At 38.9% G+C, this 24,297-nt stretch overlaps 2 protein-coding genes and 1 long non-coding RNA gene across 3 annotated transcripts; 1 reads left to right on the forward strand and 2 right to left on the reverse strand.

Annotated features, from left to right (window-relative positions):
* Nucleotides 1-253: 253 nt before the first annotated feature.
* Nucleotides 254-8,227, reverse strand: LOC102078896 (thromboxane-A synthase). The gene is given in 14 exon segments (XM_025908754.1): nucleotides 254-517; nucleotides 620-1,875; nucleotides 2,493-2,583; nucleotides 2,668-3,024; nucleotides 3,109-3,177; nucleotides 3,683-3,744; nucleotides 3,950-4,098; nucleotides 4,207-4,239; nucleotides 4,241-4,290; nucleotides 6,106-6,222; nucleotides 6,340-6,436; nucleotides 6,557-6,609; nucleotides 6,769-6,862; nucleotides 7,086-8,227. Coding segments are annotated over 13 exon segments (1,431 nt in total). The 5' UTR covers nucleotides 7,181-8,227; the 3' UTR covers nucleotides 254-517; nucleotides 620-1,711.
* Nucleotides 8,228-8,619: 392 nt separating this feature from the next.
* LOC100695304 (thromboxane-A synthase) lies at nucleotides 8,620-14,815 on the reverse strand. The gene is made up of 14 exons (XM_019361888.2): nucleotides 14,656-14,815; nucleotides 14,332-14,523; nucleotides 13,999-14,092; nucleotides 13,787-13,839; nucleotides 13,533-13,629; nucleotides 13,297-13,413; nucleotides 12,531-12,619; nucleotides 12,300-12,448; nucleotides 11,944-12,074; nucleotides 11,496-11,852; nucleotides 11,323-11,411; nucleotides 10,390-10,527; nucleotides 9,379-9,541; nucleotides 8,620-8,883 (listed from the first exon to the last, which is right to left on the reverse strand). The coding sequence occupies exons 2-14, from the start codon at nucleotides 14,430-14,432 to the stop codon at nucleotides 8,779-8,781; spliced, it is 1,683 nt and encodes a 560-aa protein (XP_019217433.1). The 5' UTR covers nucleotides 14,433-14,523; nucleotides 14,656-14,815; the 3' UTR covers nucleotides 8,620-8,778.
* On the forward strand, nucleotides 12,585-13,353 carry LOC112847325 (uncharacterized). The gene is made up of 2 exons (XR_003220817.1): nucleotides 12,585-12,688; nucleotides 12,721-13,353. It is a non-coding gene; the product is annotated as an uncharacterized LOC112847325 (long non-coding RNA).
* Nucleotides 14,816-24,297: the final 9,482 nt, after the last annotated feature.

Here is a 24,297-nt window from a genome sequence, read left to right on the forward strand (position 1 = left end):
GGTGAATAACATTCGTGATTTAATGTGACAAAATTAACATGTGCCTCCTTTACCCATGCTCCATCTTTTTACAAGATATCATGGAATGGAGCCATTTGATTATTTGTGCAATTCTGCTGACAAAATCAGGACTGAAATCATAAGGCTGCCTGTCGCAATTCCTCACACTGGTTGAAAGAGACAGTGAGTGATTCATTGGATCAACTTTCCTGTGAAAAATGATTCATTCAATGTTGTAAACAACAAGCGCATAAAAACTGCAATAAAGTGTTTATTAATATATGTGCATCAATACAAAAAAATTTAAAATATTTAAATGTTGCGATTTTTCAAGCATCTCCCAAATATTGGATTAACTTGAACTAGGACAGTTGAACTCATTTTGCAGTCTGGTGAAAATGATCCAGTCATTTGATAGAGAAGTCAGCAGACCATCTCACTTGCTCCTTCTGGAAATTTTCACACAAACACCATTTTTAGGACCAAGAGTGCTTAATGACTTCAACTCAAGAGGAACCTGAAAAAAAAGAGTGCCCTTGATAAAATAAACATCTTTTTTTAGGACTGGCTGTTAATGAACATTCATGAGATTTGCTGAGCAACTCTAAGTCAAACCTACCTCAGTCCAAGAGCAGGCAGTGATGTTGAAGTTGTGGAACAGATGCATTAAAGCCAGTTGGATTTCAAGCTGGGCGAGCCTCATTTCCACACAGTTACGGGGGCCAGCCCCAAATGGTAGGTATACAAATGGATGTCAACTGGCCTTAGCCTCTGGGGTAAACCTGAGGATCAACAGCAAGTTGTTGTTTTTTAAGTTGAATGAAAAGCATTGGAAACTAAAAGACCGCATTCTTAATGAGACAAATTTCTCTTGCTACTTTATACAATGGCATAAACTACTGTTATCTTGAACTGAGATATTTAACTACATGAAAAATATTACATGATACAGTTCTGTTCATAGTTTTTATGGAAAGAATTTCTAGGCATATCCATGTGGCAGAAGGCTTCCATTTTGGTGACCTTTGAATCTCATCTTTGCTTTTTACAGATGATGTGGGTCTCTTGGCTTCATCTGGTGGTTGTCTCCAGCTCTCACTGGAGTGGTTCCCAGCTGAGTGTGAAGTGGCAAGAATGAGAATCACAGCTCCAAGGTGGAGGCTATGGTTCTTAGCTGAAAAGGGTGGAGTGCCTACTCTTTTTAGGGACGAGTTGCTTCTGAGGGAAGAAGGGAGTGGGAAATTGACAGGCATATTGGGACCACTGCTGAAGTGATGTGGAGGCTGCATCGGTCCGTTGTGGTAAAGAAAGAGCTGAGCATGAAAGCGAAACTCTCAATCCAACTCCAGCAACTGGTCTCTTCAGTTTCCAGACTGTTGTTAAAAAGAGGAGATACTACTAACTGATACTACTAACTACTAACACTGCAATGTCCCAACTTCCAACAAATTCAAAATCAAGCTATATCTCAGTTTAAATGTTCAATTTTGAATAAATTATGGGTTTATAAGATTTGTAAATGAATGCATGTGTACATTTTACACTGTGTCCCACCTTTTTGAATTGAGGTTGTATTTGTGGGTTGCAGATGTGATAATGTCACTACACAAAAGTGTTTACCACACTTTAAAAATTGTATTTGTACCACTGTACAGAAAAATATTTCATGTGTTGTTAATATACAGCTGAAATCATGTTAATAAGTCAACATTTAACTGGCGTCACAAGTCAGTCTTTTTACTAGTTTCAGACAGAACTCTGGCTCTGGCCAGTGTTCTGGGTCATAATGGAGGAAGCCTGCAGGGATCTCCAGTATTGCTCCTTTAGGAAGTTGCTGACCATTCACCACACAGTCATGGTCTATTTCTCGTGCAACCTTAGTGGGAGAATTTCAGAATTACACAGTTACAGAATGGTCTCACACAGTATCGACAGAAGAGCTGTAACTTTATTTACTTTATTACATTATGTAATTCCCTGACCACTGCCACCACCAGAGAAACTAAAGGGGGGGAAACAGTGAAAATAAATTTAACATCATTATCAAAACTGTTATTTCCTTAATTTATTTGGACTTTCAAGCTCTATTGCTTTTTGCCGTCATAGTTGCCATTGTTTCTCTTGTCTCCCCTGCTCTCTATTTCTCTGTAAATAGCTCCATTAAAAGAAGAAGAGTTTAAGTGTAATGATAGCTACAAAAGCATTTTTAATGCATCTGCATCCAAATGTGAACAGAGCTTAACCCAAACGTCAAAAGGTCAGAAAACATCTGCATTGTTGAACCCATCTTTAATCTTTCAACAGTAATAATAATAATAATAATAATGATAATAATAATAACAATAATAATAAGAAGAAGAATAGAGTTTTTCCTGATGATAGCATTATGGCTATACCCCATGAAAAGCTAATTAAGGGACAATGCTGAAAATTTTCCTACATCACAGCGTACCACAGCTACCCCACTGTAGCCCCAATTTACATCCTTCTTTACCTGAATCCAGGAGGGTAGAGGCGTAATGCTTCACATATAACCATGTCCAAATACTTCAGCTCCTGGACATTTGTGTAATCGGGTGAGTCCTACAAAGCAAACAGCATGACAATCAATAACTGTCCACAATCGCATGAATCAAAATAGATCAGAACCAACTGTAAAACACTCACATGTCTAGTGTAGAAATCATCCACCTCTTTCTGGACTCTGAGTTGACATTCAGGGTGGAGGGCCAAGAGGTAGCAGGTGAAAGCCAGAGTGTTGCTACTGGTTTCATAGCCTGCCAGGAGGAAGATGAAAGCCTGACCAACAATCTCATCCTCAGTCATCATCTTTTTCTGTGGACGCCTGACAGACGGCTCCTGTGAAGGAGGAGGGTCATTTTCCTGAACCGAGCCCGAAGGCTGGGTCTCCTGGTTGTTGCCACCGATCTCATCAGTGTCACTGGATGTGTCAAAGTGCTCCAATGGCACACTCTCTACGGTGGCTCGAGCATCTAATATCAGCTGAAGGAAGTCTCTACGTCTCTACATGTAAAAGAAATAAATAAGAAAGATAGGAAAATGACCCTTTCAAAGCCACGCACAGATTTAGGAAAGTCTGAGATTCACCTGCTCAGGAGGCTGCTCCTCTCTCTGTTTGGTGATTTTGTGAATGCTGTTAATGAAGAAATGACTCATCTTGTGTCAAGAGATTTATTCTAAAGACACTTCTTCAGCTAAGAGTCTAAGGGTAGAAACACACACAGACGCTGTGGTTTTCACTTGTATACAAGGGCGGTCACAGAACGCTCACACCAGAGTGGGGGCCCTGTGATCAGCGCCCTGTTACCGCTCTGGTCTTTATTTATATACAAAGCAATACAACAGTGAATACGTCTATTCATAGGCAGAGGAATGTTAGTGCGTAGGGAGTGAAGATAAGAGTGGTTCAGGTGTATGTGTGTGTGTTGTGAGATTCAGAAGGACGCAGCCCTTCTTCTTGTTAGAGAGCGCAGATAAAAGTGTCCAGCTCTCCTCTTCCTGCTTGTTCAGCTATTATCGCTGTGAGAAAGAATTTATAAAACAGTCTTGTAGTTGACAACAGTTTAAGTCATCAAAAGGTCAACATACAGTATTCTATCATATGCAAACTTATATCATTAAAAGCTTATACTGACTACTAAGTACAATTTTCCATTGACATCTTGTCTTGTCTTTTGTTGGGTATGAACCTCGACAGAGGAGCCATGATGGAGGGAAAAGCAACTAAAGACAGAAACACACAAATCTGCAGAGAAATGCCAAATGTATACACAGGTATATCAACAAAAATGCTTAAACACTTCTTTGGCATATTCTAAATCTATTTAACCTTTCTGAAATTCTTCCTTACAATTTTTTGTGATCAACTTTCTCTTTTAATGTCCTATATGAATATCTGAAATTCAATTGTGTTATAATAATGACTCACAGAAAAGTAACAAGACAGGCTTGAAGAAATCATTGATGAAGGCCATCTGAGCGTGTTGGACAAACGGGTCACCTGGGTTATTCTGTGAGTCCACCTGAGTTGCAAATGCCACACTGGCAATAACATCCATGGTAAAGCAACCAAAGTATCTGCAAAATAGTAAAACATTTTAGAAATATGAACAATGACAAAAAAATTAGAGTAGAAATGAAGTAGACAAAATGCTTTCAGGCTTTCCTCATTGTTTATGTACTTACCTGTGGATATCAAAGGCCTGTCCTGACTCAGACATGCAAATTCTTCATCAGGGCATCAGTGGCTGTGTGGATGAGCAGAACCATCTACACTCAAATGGGGAGATAATGACGGATGCAAAATAGTCCTATAAACACTTCAGTGAATCATAATGGGTCCATAAACATAAAAAATGGGGGAAAGGTCCATGTAATTCCATAAACACCACTACCACAGCTACTTAAATTACAGTTGTCAGTTGGGATCCTATGTTGTCAGGAGGCTTTTGCAATCTGGTAGGGTCTCCCATGTCAAATTGGTCCTGGGTGAGGAACCAGACGAAGGGCAATTCAGACAACTGTTGTCAGTGCAAAAGCAAGGGAACAGTTTACCCTGCGCTGCATAGGGTTACTGGGACACCACCCTGGAGTCAGGCGTGCAGAGGGTGCGTGGTGTTCTATGCTTTAGCCCATGGGGCTGGGGTGGGTATCCTGTTATCCCCTTCGCCTTCTGCCCTTACATTGGAGATTTTCCCAATGGACGAGAGGGTTGGTTCTCTACGCCGTCAAGATGGGGAACATGTCCTGACTTTTGTCTGCATCTATGCACCAAATGACAGCTTGAGTACCTGGCCTTCTTGGAGTCTCTGGGTGGGGTGCGTTCTACTGGCACATTTCAAGTCTCATATGGGCAACGACAGTGAGGCTTGGAGGGCCGTGACTGGTGTTTTGTTACTAGACTTAGTAACAAACCAAACTTATGGTTTGTTACTTGACAGTTTTTCTATAATGAACACCATGTTCAAACATAAATTTCAATCAATTTTATTATTGTATCATCAGATCTGTGGCTGTATGTTCTGGACACTCGGGTGAAGAGAGGAACTGCCAGCTGATCACCACCTGGTGGTGAGTTGGATCAGGTGGGGAGGGAGGATGCTGGACAAACATGGTGCACCCAAACGTGTAGTGAGGGTGTCCGAATAGACCATGTTCAGCACCTCCATAGCTGAAGCTGCTGCACTGAGCTGCAACTGTAAGCTGGTTTGTACCTGTCATGGTGGTAAACAAACTGAATGGTGGACACCGGAGGTAAAAGGAGGCATCAGGCTGAAGAAGGAATCCTATCAGGCTTGGTTAGACTGTGGGACTCCAGGAACAGCTTATGGGTGCCAATAGACCAAGCAGAACACGGCTCAGGCAGTGGCTGCAGCAAAAACCTGGATGTGTTGGGTGTTTCATGGACAGAATATCTAGACGTATCCAGGTGGTGGTGGGGTTTCCACTTTGGTGGCCTCAAGATTTCATCTTAGCTTTTTGGCTTCATTAGGTGGTGACTTTCAGCTTGCACTGGAGCGGTTTGTGAGTACAAAGCGGCACGAATGAGAATAAGCACCTCCGAATCCAAGACCATGGTTCACAGCTGGAAAAGAGTGGAGTGCCCACTCTGGGTCATGGACAAGTTACTGTCCCAGGTGGAGGGATTTAAGTATCTTGGGATGTTGTTCATGAGTAGTTTGCAAGAGAGAAGAGAGAGCTTAGGATAAAAGTGAAGCTCTCGAGTTACTGGTCTACGTCCTACTCTCACCTATGGTCATAAGCTCTGGAGAGTGACCAAAAGAATGAGGTCACACGTGCAAATGGCAGACATGCATTTCCTTCAAATAGAAAGGCTACATCTCTCAGCTGGCTTGGGAATGTTTTGGTGCCCCCCCCCACCAGATGAGCTGGAGGAGGTGACTGGGGTGAGAAATTTGGCCTTCCCGTCTCAGAATGTTGCACTCACGACCCAAACCCGGATAAGCACCAGAAGATGAGATGTGATGTCATGTATCTTATCTTATCTTATCTTATCTTATCTTATCTTATCTTATCTTATCTTATCTTATCTTATCCCACTTAATGAGAACTTTATTTTCTCACTTCTTTCATCTTGGAAGCACTGAAAGATGGGGTCAGGACACTCCGTACTCGTTTGAACTGTTCATTCCTTAACTGGAGAAGGCAATCAGATACAGGCTTTTTGGCAAACACAAACGTCTGCAGAGAGACAAGAAAGCACAGGCACAAAAATCTGTAATAACCCCTCAGTAACTCTTGTGTGACAATCAGGAATAAACACACATGTTACATCTTTTCTTTGTATAATTTCCTTACATTTCTGTTAGGGAAGTTGCTGAAGTCCTTCACCAGCACCTGTCTGAGCATATCAGGGTCTGCTACCACTATCACTGGTGTCTGTCCCAAATAATACCTGAAGTCCAGACAAAACATGATGGGTAAAGTATCATCTCAAACTGTAGATCGTTTATATAAGCAAAATATTCACAATCTTATTTCAGTAGTTGCTGTTGTAGGATGTATTTTTACTTACCCACATACTTTACCATATGTTTTGACAAGATCATTCAGAGGTTTGAAAAAACCCTGAAAAGAATATTTAAAAACTTACAGTAGATGTAACAGTCAACTGACAATCTTTTAATAATGACACAAAGTAGGAACAAGGACACCATCCCAGTTTGATGCAAAATGAAGCAGATGTTGAAGGTAATTCTGGTCTTCCTTTGTTACACTGTATCTTACCTGCTGAAACATGAATAAGTTGCCAAAGAAAGGCACTGGCTTTGGATGTTTGATGCCACATCGTGAGAGGACTGAGAAGGGACGGACTAAATACCTACAGGCAAAAGTGTTGAAATGTGTTGTTTGTAGGTTGAATGAAAAGAATTTGTATCAAATGCAGTAAAGAATAGAGCTCACCTTTACCCGGATTCTGTCTCGAATTATTGTTGCATTCGTTTGCACTATCTGCTCTATAAAATGTCAATGTATGTGCTCTATGGCACTAGCAGATAATGTCCTCATTTCCTTTGAAAAAAGTACATCATTGACATACTCACCAGTAGAGGAGACCAAGAAAAATGAGGAACAGTGTCACAGATATTTTGCTGGTCTCAATGTTGAATACAATTAGAAAGTCACTTACAGCCTGCATGTTGGAAAATCTTCTCTCAGTTTTCAACCATTAATAGGAGAAAAAGGCCCCTGGAAAGAAAAACAACAGAAAAGAATTAGTTATACTAATATTTTTGCTCAATTCATTAGTCATGACTTTCACTAGAGGTATTTTAAAGGACAAAGCATTTAAATGTATTGTGCAGAAATTCGGGCTTTTGGGAAAATAAACACCTGCCAAAGACCATGTATCTATTCCATGTTGTTTCTTCCAAGACTTTCTACTTACTGAAGCTTTGTTTGTAGCCTTGAGAACTCACCTGAAGAGGAGAGATGTCTGTTCCTATTGTATCCACCTCTGTTTTGTGCACACAAAAGTTAAACCACAGGTAAAATAGTAACTATGGATATGCATTGTCTCACCACCTCCATAAATGAGACAGAAACCACTCCCACTTGTGTAGAAATGTGACAGAGCAGGGTAAAGGTAATCACTTAAAGAGCTGCTATTGCATGAACTTGTAGGGGTCCATGGTTCAGCTTTGCTTTTTTTTAGTCAACTGTCTGAACCTGTATTGCAGTTTTTAACCCTAATGTAATTCATGTAATGTTACGCTAGCCAAAGAAAATTACTTCTTGAAGAAAGAAGATGTGAGAACAATATTTGATGACAAGAAAAAACATCTATCAAAAGGTGACATAAAGTGACACAAAAAGACTAAACTGAAGATGCCAAAATATTCATAAAATTACTTTCTTTTTTGCAGCAATAAAGCAGGAGGGTTAACTTTTCTTTGCCATTCCTGGAGGTTTGACAGTCTTTTTACATAGGTAGAGCCTCAAAACACCTTGGACAACCTGCCACAGTTTTTCATCAAAGTTAAACTTTGTCAGTCGATTCTTTCTCTTCATGCAATACCAGGTTGAGACATCACTATTTATGATTTTGTTGTGCTGTAGAGAAAATTTGAATCAGATGTTTTGTTTCTAAAGAGTCATGAAGGTAGTCTAAATGGTACAAGATAGATGTTCTTACACCTATTTTTACTGATAGACAGATGTTTTATTTCAATGCAGAAAATTTCACATGCATTTAAAAACTGCAAAATTTCACAAAATGTGCTCTTTTCATTATTTGCACAGTTTTGTTTACAACCAGCACTGAAAATCTCAGCACTGGGGATGATATAAATGCTGCATGTTGCAATTTCTTTCATTGTCTGTAGAGAGTGCTGACGCCCAATGTGTGTAGACACTGTCTGTGTACCGATCTACCTGAAAGAATTTGCAATGTAATAGATTGAATCAACTTTGCTGTCAAAAACGATTCAGTATTTTATGATTTGCAAAAAGTAGTGATTTCATCCACTTTTTTTGTACATTATAAAGAATAATATCAAATATATTGTCATGTTTCATTTCTCTCATTCTCAAACAGTTTTAATCACAAAATTACAATTTATATGTGCCTGAGAAACATTTGCATTAATTATCAGTCATTCACTTATTATATTCAAGTCTAAATATTTCAGTCTTGCAATTTTTCAAACATCTACCAAGTACTGACTATAAATGAAACAAGTGCCACTGAACTGATGGACATAAGAGATCGTTATGTTTCAGTATGGTGTAAATGACTTAATCAGCTGATGACAGATCATCTCCTTGGTCTCGTCTTGTGATTTTCACAAAAACACCACTTTTGGGTCCAAGAGTGCTCAATGACTTCAACTCAAGAGGAACCTGAAGATAAAAAGAGTTTTCTGGTTAAAACAAACATTTTCCACATATTTGTGTAAAAATATCTTAAAAATGGAAGCATCTGACAAATGTGTATCTAACCAGTAGTCATAGGATTACATGACTATTTGCAGCTTATGGCAGTTTCTAATGTCCAATAAACTCCAGTGTACTAATTATTTGCAGCTGATAATACTGACAGTCCAAAAATGTATATTACATTAAAGCAAAAAACAGTTAAAGGACATGTGAGAGTAGTTTTTGGTCATGCTTCCACTAAAACCTAAATGTAAAGATAAACATAGGTTTTCTTACCGGTGGTTACTTTATGGCATATTATACAAATGCAAATATGTTTTCAGTTTTCTCAGTGTAATTCACAGTGAACAGTGGTTGTAGAATTACATGCTTGTACTTATAAATTCAGCAGTCTTACAGTTATCCAGTGTAGGAATTACTTTAATGAAAATGTATGGGTTTTCTCTTATTGCATCTTACCTTAGTATCAGAACAGGCCTTTATGCTGAAGTTGTGGAAAAGATGCACTAAAGCCATTTTGATTTCAAGCTGGGCGAGTCTCATTCCCACACAGTTACGAGGGCCAGCTCCAAATGGTAGGTATACGAATGGATGTCGACTGGCCTTGGCCTCTGGTGTAAACCTGGGGATCAACAGCAATTGTTTTAAAGAAGAATGGAAAGCATTAGAAAATAAAGGCAATCCCATGCATGGTTCAGTCCCAGTTCCAAAAATCTTTTACTATGTGTAAAGTGTAAGAGAAAACAGAATGCAATGATTTACAAACAACAAATCCAGATGCTGAACTGGCCTGCCTGCAGTCTGCACCTTTTACCAACATTTAGCACATCATGAAACAAAAAGTGCAACAAAGAAGTCCTAAGACTGTTGAGCATCAAGGGTCTTATACAGTATCAGACAAGAATGAGACAACATTCTTCTCCCAGAGGTCCAGCAGCTGGTCTCCTCAGACTGTTGTTAAGAAGAGGGGATACTAGTAACCGGTAAATATCACAGTGTCCCAACTTCGAAACTGCCAACAAAAACAACATGAGCAAATGTTGTTTCATGAAATAATAAAATGTCTCAGTTTAAATGTTTGATATCTTTTCTATGTCCTACTGTGAATAAAATATATGTTTATAAGATTTGTAAATCACTGCATTGTTTTAATTTACATTTTACACTGTGTCCCAACTTTTTCAATTGAGGTTGTATTTGTGGGTTGCACGTGCTATAATGTCACTACACAAAAGTGTTTACCACACTTTAATAATTGTATTTGTACCACTGTACAGAAAAATATTCCATGTGTATGTTGTTAATATACAGCTGTTATTCATGTTAATAAGTCAACATTTGATTGGCTGTCACTCACTTCAAAGTTAACTTCAATTGGTGCTATTTTTAAATGTGAATTTTCCACACCAAGTCATTATTTCAGTAAACACAAGTCAGTCTTTTTACTAGTTTCAGACAGAACTGAAGCACCTCTCAGGAATGAACTTCTCTGGCTCTGGCCAGTGTTCTGGGTCATAATGGAGGAAGCCTGCTGGGATCTCCAGTATTGCTCCTTTAGGAAGTTGCTGACCATTCACCACACAGTCATGGTCTATTTCTCGTGCAAACCTTAGTGGGACAAAAAAAGACAAAAAAGATTGTTTTACAGAATCCAAATACTGTTTTCTTTATTCCACACAGTTATAATTGGATTCAGCATATTCATAAGAGCTGTAACTGTCAGCATGAAGTGTTTTCCCCTGCCACTTTATTGACTTTAGCTGTCATTTATAGTTGCAGTCATGTCCTCCTCTCGGTTTCTCTGTACTCGTGTCCATTTAAGGAAGATGAGTTTAAGTGTACTGATAGTTACTGAACATATTTTAATGCATCTGCAACCAAATATGAACAGAACCTGAGCTTAAATGTCCCAAAGTCAGAAAACATCTGCATTCTTAAAATGCACCCATGTTTTATCTTGCAACAGTGTCACTAATAATAATAAAAATACTACTACTACTAATAGAGTTTTTACTGATGATAGCATTATGGCTATACCCCACAAAAAGCTACAGACAAACAACTTTTATTTGTCACATACACAGTCATATAGAGTACAACATGTAGTGAAACGCTTGCATCGGAGCTTCGGACAGGCTGCAGACGTAGCCGCGCCATCCTAGGGCTTGGGGTTTTTTTAAGCATGGGGGGTCTAGCCAGGACCCTTAACGAATACCAGGTGGAAATCGAACTTGCGACTCCCGCTCCAAAAGTGTGTAGCTTTACCACTACACTATCCAGCTGTGACAAACAGCTAATGAATGTTTCTAAAAAAGCCAAAACTGAAAATCTTCCAAAGGCACAGCATACTACTCCAGGCCCCACTGTGGCCAGCGTTCATATCCAATTTACATCCTTCTTTACCTGAATCCAGGAGGGTAGAGGCGTAATGCTTCACATATAACCATGTCCAAATACTTCAGCTCCTGGACATTTGCGTAATCGGGTGAGTCCTACAAAGCAAACAGCATGACAATCAATAACTGTCCACAATCGCATGAATCAAAATAGATCAGAACCAACTGTAAAACACTCACATGTCTAGTGTAGAAATCATCCACCTCTTTCTGGACTCTGAGTTGACATTCAGGGTGGAGGGCCAAGAGGTAGCAGGTGAAAGCCAGAGTGTTGCTACTGGTTTCATAGCCTGCCAGGAGGAAGATGAAAGCCTGACCAACAATCTCATCCTCAGTCATCATCTTTTTCTGTGGACGCCTGACAGACGGCTCCTGTTGGTGAGCACTGCCGTTTTCTTGAACTGTGCCTGAAGACTGGGTCTCCTGGTTCCTGACATCAGTCTCATGAGCATCGTTTGATGTGTCAAAGTGCTCCAATGACACTGACTCTTTGTTGGTTCGGGCATCTAATATCAGCTGAAGGAAGTCTCTCCGCCTCTACGTGTAAAAGAAATAAATAAAAAGGATAGGAAAATGACCCTTTCAAGGCCACGCACAGATTTGGGAATGTTGAAAATTTGACGTTCACCTGCTCAGGAGGCTGCTCCTCTCTCTGTTTGATGATTTTGTGAATGCTGTTAATGAAGAAATGATTCATCTTGTCTTGTCTTTTGTTGGGTATGAACCTCGACAGAGGAGCCATGATGGAGGGAAAAGCAACTAAAGACAGAAACACACAAATCTGCAGAGTAATGCCAAATGTATACACAGGTATATCAACAAAAATGCTTAATGCTCAATACATAAAATTATTTATCATGCTTAACTATAACTACATGGAATTCCCCACATTCCTAAATGTATTTATTTTCTTTGCCATCATCTTCTTTTATTATTGTCCCATTTACATATCTCAGTTTCATTGATTTTATTATATTGACTCACAGAAAAGCAACAAAATAGGCCTGAAGAAATTATTGGTGAAGGCAATCTGAGCGTGTTGGACAAACGGGTCATCTGGGTTGTTCTGTGAGTCCACCTGAGTTGCAAATGCCACACTGGCAATAACATCCATGGTAAAGTAGCCAAAGTATCTGAAAGATGGCATGCAATCAGAAAAATATGAACAGTGACAGAAAACCCCCCCCAAAAGTATTATTTTAATTTTTCCTTTACCTGTGGATGTCAAAGGCCTCTCCTGACTCAGCGTGGACATTTAGATTCTTCATCAGGGCATCAGTGGCTGTGTTGATGAGCGGAACCATCTACACTCAAGTGGAGAGATAAGGACAGATGTAAACCAGTCCTCTATATACTCCAGTGAATCATCATAGGTCCATAAACATAGAAAATGGGGGAAAGGTAGCTCCATAAACACAACAGCACAGACATTTAAACTACACATATTGCAAAAGATGCAGACGTACAGTAACCAACTGCAAAAGTGAACGCTGGGTGTTTAAAGGTTTATGAGTTCCTTCTGGTCACAAAGAAAAATATTTAACTTGCTGACCAGTTGAAATGAAGACATAAAGAAGGTACAAAGTTAATATTAAATTTATTTAAATTTACACTTAAATGATACAAATTATGTATTAATAAAAGTAAAAAATAAGCACCACCAAAAACTAGATGTTTATCTCTTTTACCAGAAACTTTGAGTTTTTTCCTTCCTCATTTCAAACATTGTGTAAGCTAAAGATGGGGGAGATGTCGAGACCCAACAAAAACAAATAACAAACACTTGAATGATGACATTTATAAACTGACTCAGACACACAAGATTCAAATCATTCTCTTATAGGTAAAAGTTCTCGGCTTAATTAGAGGAATCTTGTTGATCTTCTAGTTCTTATCTTATCTTATCTTATCTTATCTTATTTTATCTTATCTTATCTTATTTTATTTGTCTTGGATACATGAGGAATCTTTATTTTCTCACTTCTTTCATCTTGGCAGCACTGAAAGATGGGGTCAGGACGCTCCGCACTCGTTTCCAGCGTTCATTCTTTAACTGGAGCAAGCAATCAGATACAGGCTTTTTGGCAAACACAAATGTCTGCCCAGAGACACAAGAGAGCACAGGCACAAAAATCTGTAATAACTACTCAGTGATTTGTGTGAGAATCAGAAATAAACTCACATCATGCATCTACATGCTCTATATAATGTCCTCACCCTTCTGTTAGGGAAGCTGCTGAAGTCCTTCACCATCACTTGTCTGAGCATTTCAGGGTCTGCTACCACTACCACTGGTGTGCGGCCCAAATAATACCTGAAATATGCAGCGTATACTTTAGTGACCAACCAAAACATAAAGTGTAAAGTATCATCTCATTTCACTCTGTAGATTAATCAATAATCGTTTATATAAGCAAAATATTCACAATCTTATTTCAGTAGTTGCTGTTGTAGGATGTATTTTTACTTACCCACATACTTTACCATATGTTTTGACAAGATCATTCAGAGGTTTGAAAAAACCCTGAAAAGAATATTTAAAAACTTACAGTAGATGTAACAGTCAACTGACAATCTTTTAATAATGACACAAAGTAGGAACAAGGACACCATCCCAGTTTGATGCAAAATGAAGCAGATGTTGAAGGTAATTCTGGTCTTCCTTTGTTACACTGTATCTTACCTGCTGAAACATGAATAAGTTGCCAAAGAAAGGCACTGGCTTTGGATGTTTGATGCCACATCGTGAGAGGACTGAGAAGGGACGGACTGAATACCTACAGGCAAAAGTGTTGAAATGTGTTGTTTGTAGGTTGAACGAAAACAATTTGTATCAAATGCAGTAAAGATCAGAGCCTTTACCTGGATTCTGACTAGAGTTATTGTTGCATTCGTTTGCACTGTCTGCTTTATATGTAAGTGTGAGTGCTTTATGACACAAGCAATTATATAAGTGACCTCATTTCTACTGAACAGAGAACATCACAAATAAGCCACCTGACATTTATTTACTCACCAGTAGAGGAGACCAACAAAAATGAGCAAGAGGCTGAGCGTCACAGATATTTTGCTGGCCTCAATGTTGAATACATTTAGAAAGTCACCTGCACCCTGCATGTTGGAAAATCTTCTCTCACCTTTCTACCATCAACAGGACATGGCTTTCACTAACGCTATTTTAAACACCAAAGCTGTGTAGTAACTCCTTCTGCAAGGGAGACAAACATATGACAGTGATCATACATATTGTCAGGCTCCTTCGTCTCTAACAGATTAGCCGCACGGTTTCTTCCAAGACTTGTTAATTTTTTAAGCTTTGTTTGTAGCCTTGAGAACTCACCTGAAGAGGAGAGATGTCTGTTCCTAATGTATCCACCGCTGTTTTGTGTGCACAAATGTTAAACCACGGGTAAAATACTAACTACTGACATGCATTGCCTCTCCACCTCCATAAATGAGACAGAAACCACTCCCACTTGTGTAGAAATGTGACACAGTGGGGCAAAGGTAATCTATGGAAGAGGATTAGGGCCACTGGAAAGAAAAAAAAAAAGAATTCTGACTTTAATCTCAGAATTCTGACTTTTTTCCTCAGAATTCTGAGAAATTTAAAGTCAAAATTCTTTTTTTTTTTCTTTTCCGTGGCCCTAATCCTCTTCCGTAGTAATCAGTTAGAGGGCTACTTTTGGATTTATTTGTAGAAGTCCAGGGTTCAGTTTTTGTTTTCACCGTATTTGTCTGAATTTGTAATGCAGCTTTTAACCCTGATGTAACTCATGTAATGTTATGCTAGCCAATAAAAATTACTTTTTAAAGAAAGAAGTTACAAGATGTTTCTACAACACTGGATTTTTTTGTGATGACAAAATATACTGTGTTTCACAAAGTTCTACTGTTCCTATAGAGATACTGCAGAAAAATTTATATCATGTCAAAACATTTGTAATGTTGTAGTAACTGAAGAATCCCACAGTAACAAGTCACTGAATACTGTTTTTGTAACTACAATGCGTAACAAAGGATGGCCCTACAATTAAGCATTCTTTCAAGTCCAATCGTTATCTGCTTCCAATGAGGTCAGTAACCTTGCACATAATTTCAGGCATGGTGTAACATCGTTTTCAGCACAACTACAGCTGCAAGTTAAAACAACGCTGCCGCATCAGCAGTAACAAAGTATGAAAACTACAGAACCAAAACAAGCTCAGCAAACACGATGTCCTTAAACTAAATATGAAACACAGTGGCACAGAGGCATGATGGGAGATTGCATTTAGCCATTTAGCCATTCCCAACACTCCACAACAGCATTTTTTATAACTATAAGGGAGAAGTTGTGTTTACTGTCCCTGGATGGGTTTTTTCTTAAACTTACACAGGTTGAGCTTCAAAACAACATGCCAAAAGTCAAATTGAACCATCACTATTTATAATTTTGTTGCATTGTAGAAAGAGCTGGAATCAATTGGATGTCTTGTCTCTGAACAGTCAACGCATCTTTTTATATTTTTTTTAATTTTATGCTAATTTGAATAGATATAAGATAATTGTTGTCATAACATGATATTGCATTTAAATATTGTATAAGTACTTCTGTTACCCATGCTTTACCTCAAGTTTAACGAAGTGTAGCTATTTCATTATTTCCGCAATTTGGTGACACAGCACTGAAAACCTCCGCATCAGGAAATAGAAAGGCTGTATGTTGCAATTCCTCACACTGCCTGTAGAGAGCGCTCTTATACAACGCTATCCACATCATCTGTCACAGCTGACAATACAGTCTTCTTCACATCAGAGCTTAAGCAGAAAAAAAGCCCTCTGATAAACACATCAATCAAAATCACAGTTTTCCCCAAAATAAACCTCCTTAACGGCTTAAAGTTGTGACTGAAATCTTTCAATATCCATTCAACAAGAGTTTTTTTTGTTTCTCTAGATTTCAAACACAAGACTCATCTATTCCTGTCTGCAGGACAAATAAACAGCTTTTGAGAGGCGTATAATAATAAATTCTAATTTATGAATATAAAACACAAAACAGGTAAGACATTAGAATTTAGTTACACATTGTATTGGGCCCTATTTTTTAAAAAAAACATTCTTGATAAAACAATGCAATTCCCATTATTTGATTTATTTAAGAGAAACATCTCTATTCACCATTGAGGTGAGAGGAAAATGTGTTTTTAATGACAGACAGTGAAAATAGAAATGTGACACTAATGTGTTCATTGGCTCATGAGTAACAGAAAAAGTAACAGATCATTAGGGTGAGCTGGCCATCTGAATTCAGATGACATAGTGTCCTTATTATGCAGATTCAATGACAATTACTTATCCAATTCCTTTGAGGTTTTAAACAAAGCTGACTCTACAAGTTCAAAATGTTTTTGCGCGTGAGCGTACGCGTGCATGACATGCCAGTAATCAATTTCAGCATAAAGCATCATGTCACAAACTACAGGATGTGCAGAGGACTGATAGATCTGTGTGCTGGATTTTGCAAGTCAGCTTTTAAACTATCAAATGAATCCATACCCACAGTTGCTTTCAAAGGCTCCAACTCCACCAGATCTAGAAAAATCTGGTCTGGCCTAAGAGTGTAACAAGTAAAAGCACACTATTTATCTTTGGCCTAAATGACCAAAGCTTTTAGAGAGCTGCAGAGAAAAGGTCAAAGAGATTGTTCAAGACGAAGTTATAGCACACAAGAGGATGACATCTGGAGTCAGAGGACGCGTTCTTTTCAGCATTCATTCTCACGAGGCAGATTTGCACAATATTTCTGGTCTGATAAACATGCATCATCCTTAGTGCAGGATGCAGCCAGGCAGGAATAACAATGGAGTTGGAGCGGCACTAAGCTATTAATGGAGAGACTAGCTCAGGAAGAAATGAGGAGTTGGTTGGGTACCGCCTGCTCTGAGGACCGCCAGAGGGCACTGGGAGGCTGAAATGAGACATGATGAAGACTCCCTCCTCTCCCCCCTCTCCTGCTAGTCTACAACCACTCAGACTGCCTAAAGCCACGCAGCGTCAAAGTTTGGTATGTGGCTGAATGCAGCATAAAAGAAATACCGCAGAGATGATGGTGCATAACATGTAGTCTTATCTATAGGCAGGTATACGGTCTGTTGTTTTTCTCACTAAGGTCTGACTTACTTGTTAAACACTCATCATGTATGTAGCAGTGTTTACTACTTCCCCTTTCTCTGAGTTTCTTGACAATGCACAATTTTCTACCCACAGACCCTTTTAAAACACTTAAAATCTTTACATACTCCATCAGGGCGCAGCCTGAAGGGCAACCTGCAGGAGGGTTTCCATCATACAGTGAATCATAGCCTGCTGTTATATCATTCAGTTCTTCTGTTGTGGGTTTTTGTGTCTGATAAAACGCATAAGATTTAAAAAATGGGTGAAACTCAAACAGAAATATATTTCATTTGCAATTCAAACTATGCATGTCAAGGTTTCTCCCATACAAGACAGCCAAAAAATCACTGAAGTCCAAATATGTCAGAGTTGCTCAAAATATGAGAAAATATATGTTCACCCAAGCACTTGAGTTAATTTAATAAAATGTTTATGTCCATGCTGATATGGAACATCATGAGAGCTCATATTTTTAATTTAGGATAAAGTGAGTAGCCCCACAGCTATTTGTGTGTTTTACCATAATCACATGGTCGTTCATATTCATAAATATTGACTGATTGCAGACCGCTTGAATCAAGCCCACAAGTGCATCTATTTTAAGGTGCAGGATCCCTGAGGGTAAAACAGAGAAGGAAAACAGGTTTTACAGTGTTTGAACCCTTCAGATCTTTATCAAAAAACTGTAATGGCTTAGCATTTTTCACCCATTGAAATCATTAAATTCAATAGTTAACCCTGCGTTAGCATTGCCCTATCTAAATCCTCAGCTGAAAGACAAACGTACGCCACCAAAAGGGGAAGGAAACATATCAGGCACAAAGGAAACGACGCACGTAGCTTTGGCAGGTTATTCCAAGAGGGCAGACCTTGGCATAGTAACAGCCTGAATGCTGGCAGAGTAGTCTCTCTGAAGTGTCATGTCTAATGCTTAATGAGTCCAGGTAAAGTGTTTGCTGTGAGACAGGGGCAAGGGAACTAATGAAATCCCTTCCACCCTGCTTTCAGAAGCAATTACTTCAAAATAAACGCTAACCACCAGACGACATGTCAAATAATGTCTAACAGCTCAAAGCATGAATATAACGTTGCCTTAAAACTTCACTGAGATTCCCTGAATCCGTATTCAAAGGGGAACCCCCAAACTTTCCATTGACATTCTAGCAGTGCGAGGCAGGAGGCATCAAATTGGCTCTGTACGTTTAGATGAACCTCTCTTCAGCAAACTGAGGTTAATTAATGAAGTCATTTAAAATAAAAAGGGAAGGGGAGGGGGCAATCCAAAGAGTGGAGACAACCTTATTTTTATTTTTTTCTCTAATGCATTCTTTAGCAGGTCGCATTTGATGGAGACAAAAACATCCAATTACTGTGCAAATAAAGTCAGCTGTTGTGGCTCTCCCTTTTATGCCTGATTTGTCTTTGTGTTTGGGCCTTTATGTTCCTTTGTCCAGCCTCCCCTTCCAGTCAGTGCCTGCCAGGCTTCCTGGCCTTGGCTGCTTACAGGGTAGCTGCATCCTGGCTTATTTACATTACATTACATCCAATTTGAATGAGGCTTGCTGAGAGACGAAACACACAAAAATAGGCTGGATACAGTGTGTCGTAAAGCAGAGCACAGAATTCTCGCAGCATCTTTGGTCTAGCTACCATATCTGCACGTTTTTGTTGGGTCATCAAGAACTGTTATTAGTGTAAATGCATATATGTGAAAAACAGTCTGAGGGCTTTGGGTTTTGCAGTCTGCATTGTGTGTAAGCTGGAAACAAGACACAGACATCACAATCAGAAGAAAATAACCCTGTGACTGTGAAGAATGGGTCACATAAGAGCTTGAATGGACTGTGATACCAAACATAAGAATATACGTGTAAAAAGAAAACTTACAGATCCAGTAATCTGCATTTTTACAATCCTAAGAGATTAAATATGGTAGTTGTCTATCAGTGCAATCCAGTGTTATGCATTTGTAGCTCTTTATTTTAGGGCCTGCAGCTATATTTGGTTTAATCTCTGTGCACTAAGAAAAAGAAGCTTCAAGGAAAAAACACAAAACTCTAAAAACACACATCAGACTAGCCAGACTGCCCAGTGCCAGGAAGTATTAGCAACACATAACTGAATATTGAAAAGTGCTGGATATTAAACAAATTCCAACATTTCTCTGCTGGATGTGGAAGTGGGAATTAGTTTAATGGAAACAAGCTGTACACGATGGTCAAAACAATCACACAGGCCACATTTATTTTCAGTTTCACTACAACGTGCGGTATTCGAAAATATGCCATCACTCAAGAGTTTGAGAAATTATTATTATTTTGTTATTTATTATTAAAAGTCCTTATATTATCTCTTTGTGTCATTCTAGGTAGAGAAAAAATGCCTACACATCCAACTGAAACATCCAGACATGGGTCACAACTGAGCAAGATGAAAGTCTAACAGACACTTACAGCACTGTGCAAAAGCAGCGAGACGCCCCTCACTCATTCGAGTTTTTCTTTGGACATTGGCTGCTTTTTCCCAGATTTGCTTGGTTGTTTATTTTTTTGTTAAGCCATTTAACACTGACTACATGCTGACATACACAACAAGGAATTAGTTTAAACTGTACCTCTATGCAATATAGCTCAATATAGCAATCCATCCGTAAAAGACTTCTGCGAGGATCTGGGTTTGAGTCTGGAATCTCCTGCATGTTGTTCTCTCCTTACTTTCCTGTACTGTTCTATCTAATAAACACCAAAAATAAATCCTAAAATAAATAAAACTAAAAGGAATTAAATTAATGCAAACAAACAAACACAAAGATGTCCACAAACAGTTTGACAGGCATAAAATGGTATCTTTGGTAATGTGATTCATACAGAGCTATGAGCTAAAAACTAACAGCAAAGCTTGCTTTTCATGATGTGCAGCATTTCCTTAAAAATTTGAGGAAATGGGACAAGTGAAGACAAAAGAAGAAGTGGCATGCCTAAAAACACCATCTACAGCTCATACACAGTATCAAAAAGCTATGTCGTTAATAATTAAGAAAAAAATCAGAAAAGACCTGACGCAAGACGCATGTGACTCTTCAGCCGATCCATCTACTATTTGCTGAGGTTCATTAGTTGGAGATTAAGTATCAGAATTTCAGGAGCGGGACCACGCCTCCAAACACACTCCTTCCGGTTCTCATCTACATAGGTTCCCCCAGTTCTGCAAGCTGTTCATTCTCGTTTACGTGCCCCTCCCTCCCTCCTTGTTCTCAATTCTTTAACTTCTTCACTTCTATTTAATACATGGGGATCTGCCAGGCCCGGGAGCCGTCACCAGTCCTCTTCGAGGCCTTCTCCAAACCGCAGTTCATGTTCAAGCATTCACCTTTACCTACTAAAACACTGTCAAACCTAAAATGAGGATGTGGACCCAGCTAGTGAAAAATATTCTCAGTGGAAGGGTGGCTGGCAAAAATCCATTCCTAAGGAAGGGAAACAGGAATAAAAGGCTGAGATATACCAAATTACAAAAGACCTGGACTGAAAATCAGTGACAACAGGTCTTACAGAGAGGAGGCGAGATGAATACAAATGTGAAGGTTTTGGGGGGTTTTTGTGGAGGAGGTCAGGACAGAGGTACCAACAGTCTACAGCATTCTGTAAAACACAGTGGACTGCATTTCAGATCTTAATCCACCATGCAGTACCATCTGGAAATTGCCAGATTGGCAATGGCTTCATTCTTCAGCATGACAATGACCCCAAATACCCTGCCAGTGCAGTTAAAGAATACCTGGATAGAAAAACACACAATGGAACAATACCAGTCATGAACTGGCTCCCCATAGGCTGAACTTCACATTAGTGAAGCCATATGAGACAGAGCATGGAACAAAAGGCAGAAAACATCCAAAGAAGAGCTTTGAATGTCTTTCAAGAAGCCTGGAGAAATATTCCTGGAGCCTGCTTAAAGACATTCCAAGCTAGCTTGAGAGTTCAAGCTGTGTGAAAGAATAAAGGTGGTTTCATTAAATTACATTTAATGTAATGTATCATTGTTAGACGATATGGAAGACATCACGACTACAAATATGACTTTTGGAATTATGTGGAAACATAAGTATCCACTGTACCTGAAATTGTTTGTGTTAACAGGGTAACAACGTCAAACGCTAATTGGTGGCTTTTTTTGACCTTCACTTTGTTTTGCAATGGCAGTGTTGGTATGCAGAAAATCCAGTGATTGTAGTAGTCTCCATTATGGCACGGCCCACTCATCAAGTGAAGAGAAACAACATACTTTCAACAATAAAAGCCATTAATTCTACACTACGTTTATAATTTAGGAGAATATTGGAATTAAATGCAGTATGTAATTTTTGAATACCTACATGGAGGAAAAGATACTTTCAAAGAAAAGGAAGCCTTCAGAATTAATAAATTATGAAGCATTAAAATGCATAAGGTGAAGATAATGAAGATAATATTTTGCTTTGATCTATGTTTTGCTTAAGGGTTAATGCTGTCAGAGGCTCGGTTTATCTGATGATAAAATATAAAAGAAAAATGCTTTGACCTCACCAGCCAGTCCCAATTACTACAAAAAAATGAGGATCCAGCAAACCCAGCATGTCTCTCTGCTTTCCTGACAATTATTCCAATAGCTAAACTGTTAATTAGTCTAAGCAATCACTAAAGGTGTGTGTGTGTGTGTCTGTAAAAGCCAGAGCACTGGTGCAGGGATTGATTGTATTTTTGTCTGGCAAAAAAACAGACAAAGCTGGTCACCATGTTCACTAGCTAGCACCCTCAGGTCATCAAAGCAAAGGAAAGCAATTAAGATAGTGATTAAATGACAAAAACACAAAGTTACCTATCAGGTATAAAGTACAAAAAGCAGCAGATCTGCCTATCAGGCCATATGCCATACAGATGGGGACGGAAACGAAAGCACAGAGGAGCAAAGTTGCTCTGGGGAAAATAAGATAAAATAAAACAAAAATGGGGGAAATGGCTAAACGAGGTTACGTGAATCTCATTTATGTAAAACTATACATGGAAAGTCACTGCTACACACGTACACCCACATTAACCTAGACACAATGTCTTCATGAAGGCACGCATAGGGAATTGTTCCAAATATTTTTATTAGCATATTAGAGCTGAGTTTTTACCGATGCCTAATGGAAAACAGGAGACACGGGAGAAAAAGACAACTAAACTGACACTAGCTGAGGAATACACGCACACAGTCTGGTCATATAGACTCATACTACATACTCAACTGGGACTGAGTCTGCCAGTGGACTTTAAGGGGGGAGTCTCCCCTTGTTCATTGTTCTACAAGACCTTGGATTTCATTCTGAACACAGGCTGTAATCCTGTATCATAAAAATTAACATTTCACTTATGGTGTTAAGAGATGCAGCTGATGGCTGCTGTGTACATGAATAATGAGCCTTTCTTCTCAATCCCACAATTATGTATATACAATAAGCTAAAGGGGAGGAATGATATGAATAATGACTAACTAAGCTGAAAAGAGAGTAAGTTCCATTCTGTTTAAGACAGTGTAATCACTCTGTAAAAGCCAGAAATCAGAAATAAAACATGTAATAATTAAAATGTAATATGGTGCTGATGGTAATGATAGAAAGCACAGGTGTAGATTGTGGTCTTTGAACAGCTCTCAGACACCAGTGCACAGAGTCACATGAAAGCATTGTTGGAAGAAGTCGTTGGGGTTTGCCTTACAGAGCAGAGGGGGGTCTTGTAGTAGACTTTTAAAGGCAGCTAGACTGTCATTAAAAAAGAAAACAAAAAAGAAAACAAACATTACAAACCTGTTGCACAAATATAAACGGAGAACAAAGAGGAACTGTTGTAATCATAATATTGTGACGGCTGGGGCAGCAGTCGTGTGGTGTAGTGAAGGAGGAAGTTGCAGACAACGGCGGTGATGCGAGTGAGTTTATTTAGAGTTAGTGACAATGACAGAAGTGAGGACAAAATAAAGTGATAACCTAAACTGGGGAAAACTAGAGAACAAACCTGAAAACATACAAACACAGGGAAACATCACGGAGACTGTAGAGCAAAGAGACACAGAAATACACAGAGTTACAGAGACGAGCCGACAAACAGCACAGACTGACACCCACTATATAAGGTAATCAGGTAATGACACACAGGAGGGGAGCACAGCTGATCCTAATTCACAAGACAACAGGAAGACACAAGCTGACACAGTGATAACAGACACAGACCTTCAAAGTAAAACAGGAAATTCACAAAGAATAACTCGGGGACACGAACAAAGCGCCAAGAGAACGACACAGAAAATAAACCTAGAACTGGAAACCCTGAGAATGAAACCTACATACTAATAAAGATAACCATGAAGAAATTAAACATCAGATCAGCTAATAATAATAATAATAAACATAATGCCAAACACAACGACCCAGCACCATGACAAATATAAGCTGTAGTTTACAGATCTACATTAATCTTTAGGAGGCTATGTAAAAATGTAAAATAATAATAATCTCACGTGTTTTTATCTGGCTGTCCCAAACTAATGCTAACATTGTTTCTTGACTGCCTGGTGTATAAATAGTAACGTAGTGTTTTTAAAGCTCGTTGCTGTGCTACAGGATTGATGTTAAACTATGGTAAGACCATATTGTGCATAATTTAAATAGTATCTATAAAATCTTTCTTTTCTGGGAAAGGCTTATCATTATTTGGTAACTGTGTAAGTTCATGTGGGTGTAGACTTAATTTCTGAATATCTTTATAATGTGCTCCGATTTGTGATGACGTTACACTGAGAAGAG

Source organism: Oreochromis niloticus, linkage group LG7 (genome assembly GCF_001858045.2).
Source record: "Oreochromis niloticus isolate F11D_XX linkage group LG7, O_niloticus_UMD_NMBU, whole genome shotgun sequence".
Classification (NCBI taxonomy): Eukaryota; Metazoa; Chordata; class Actinopteri; order Cichliformes; family Cichlidae; genus Oreochromis; species Oreochromis niloticus.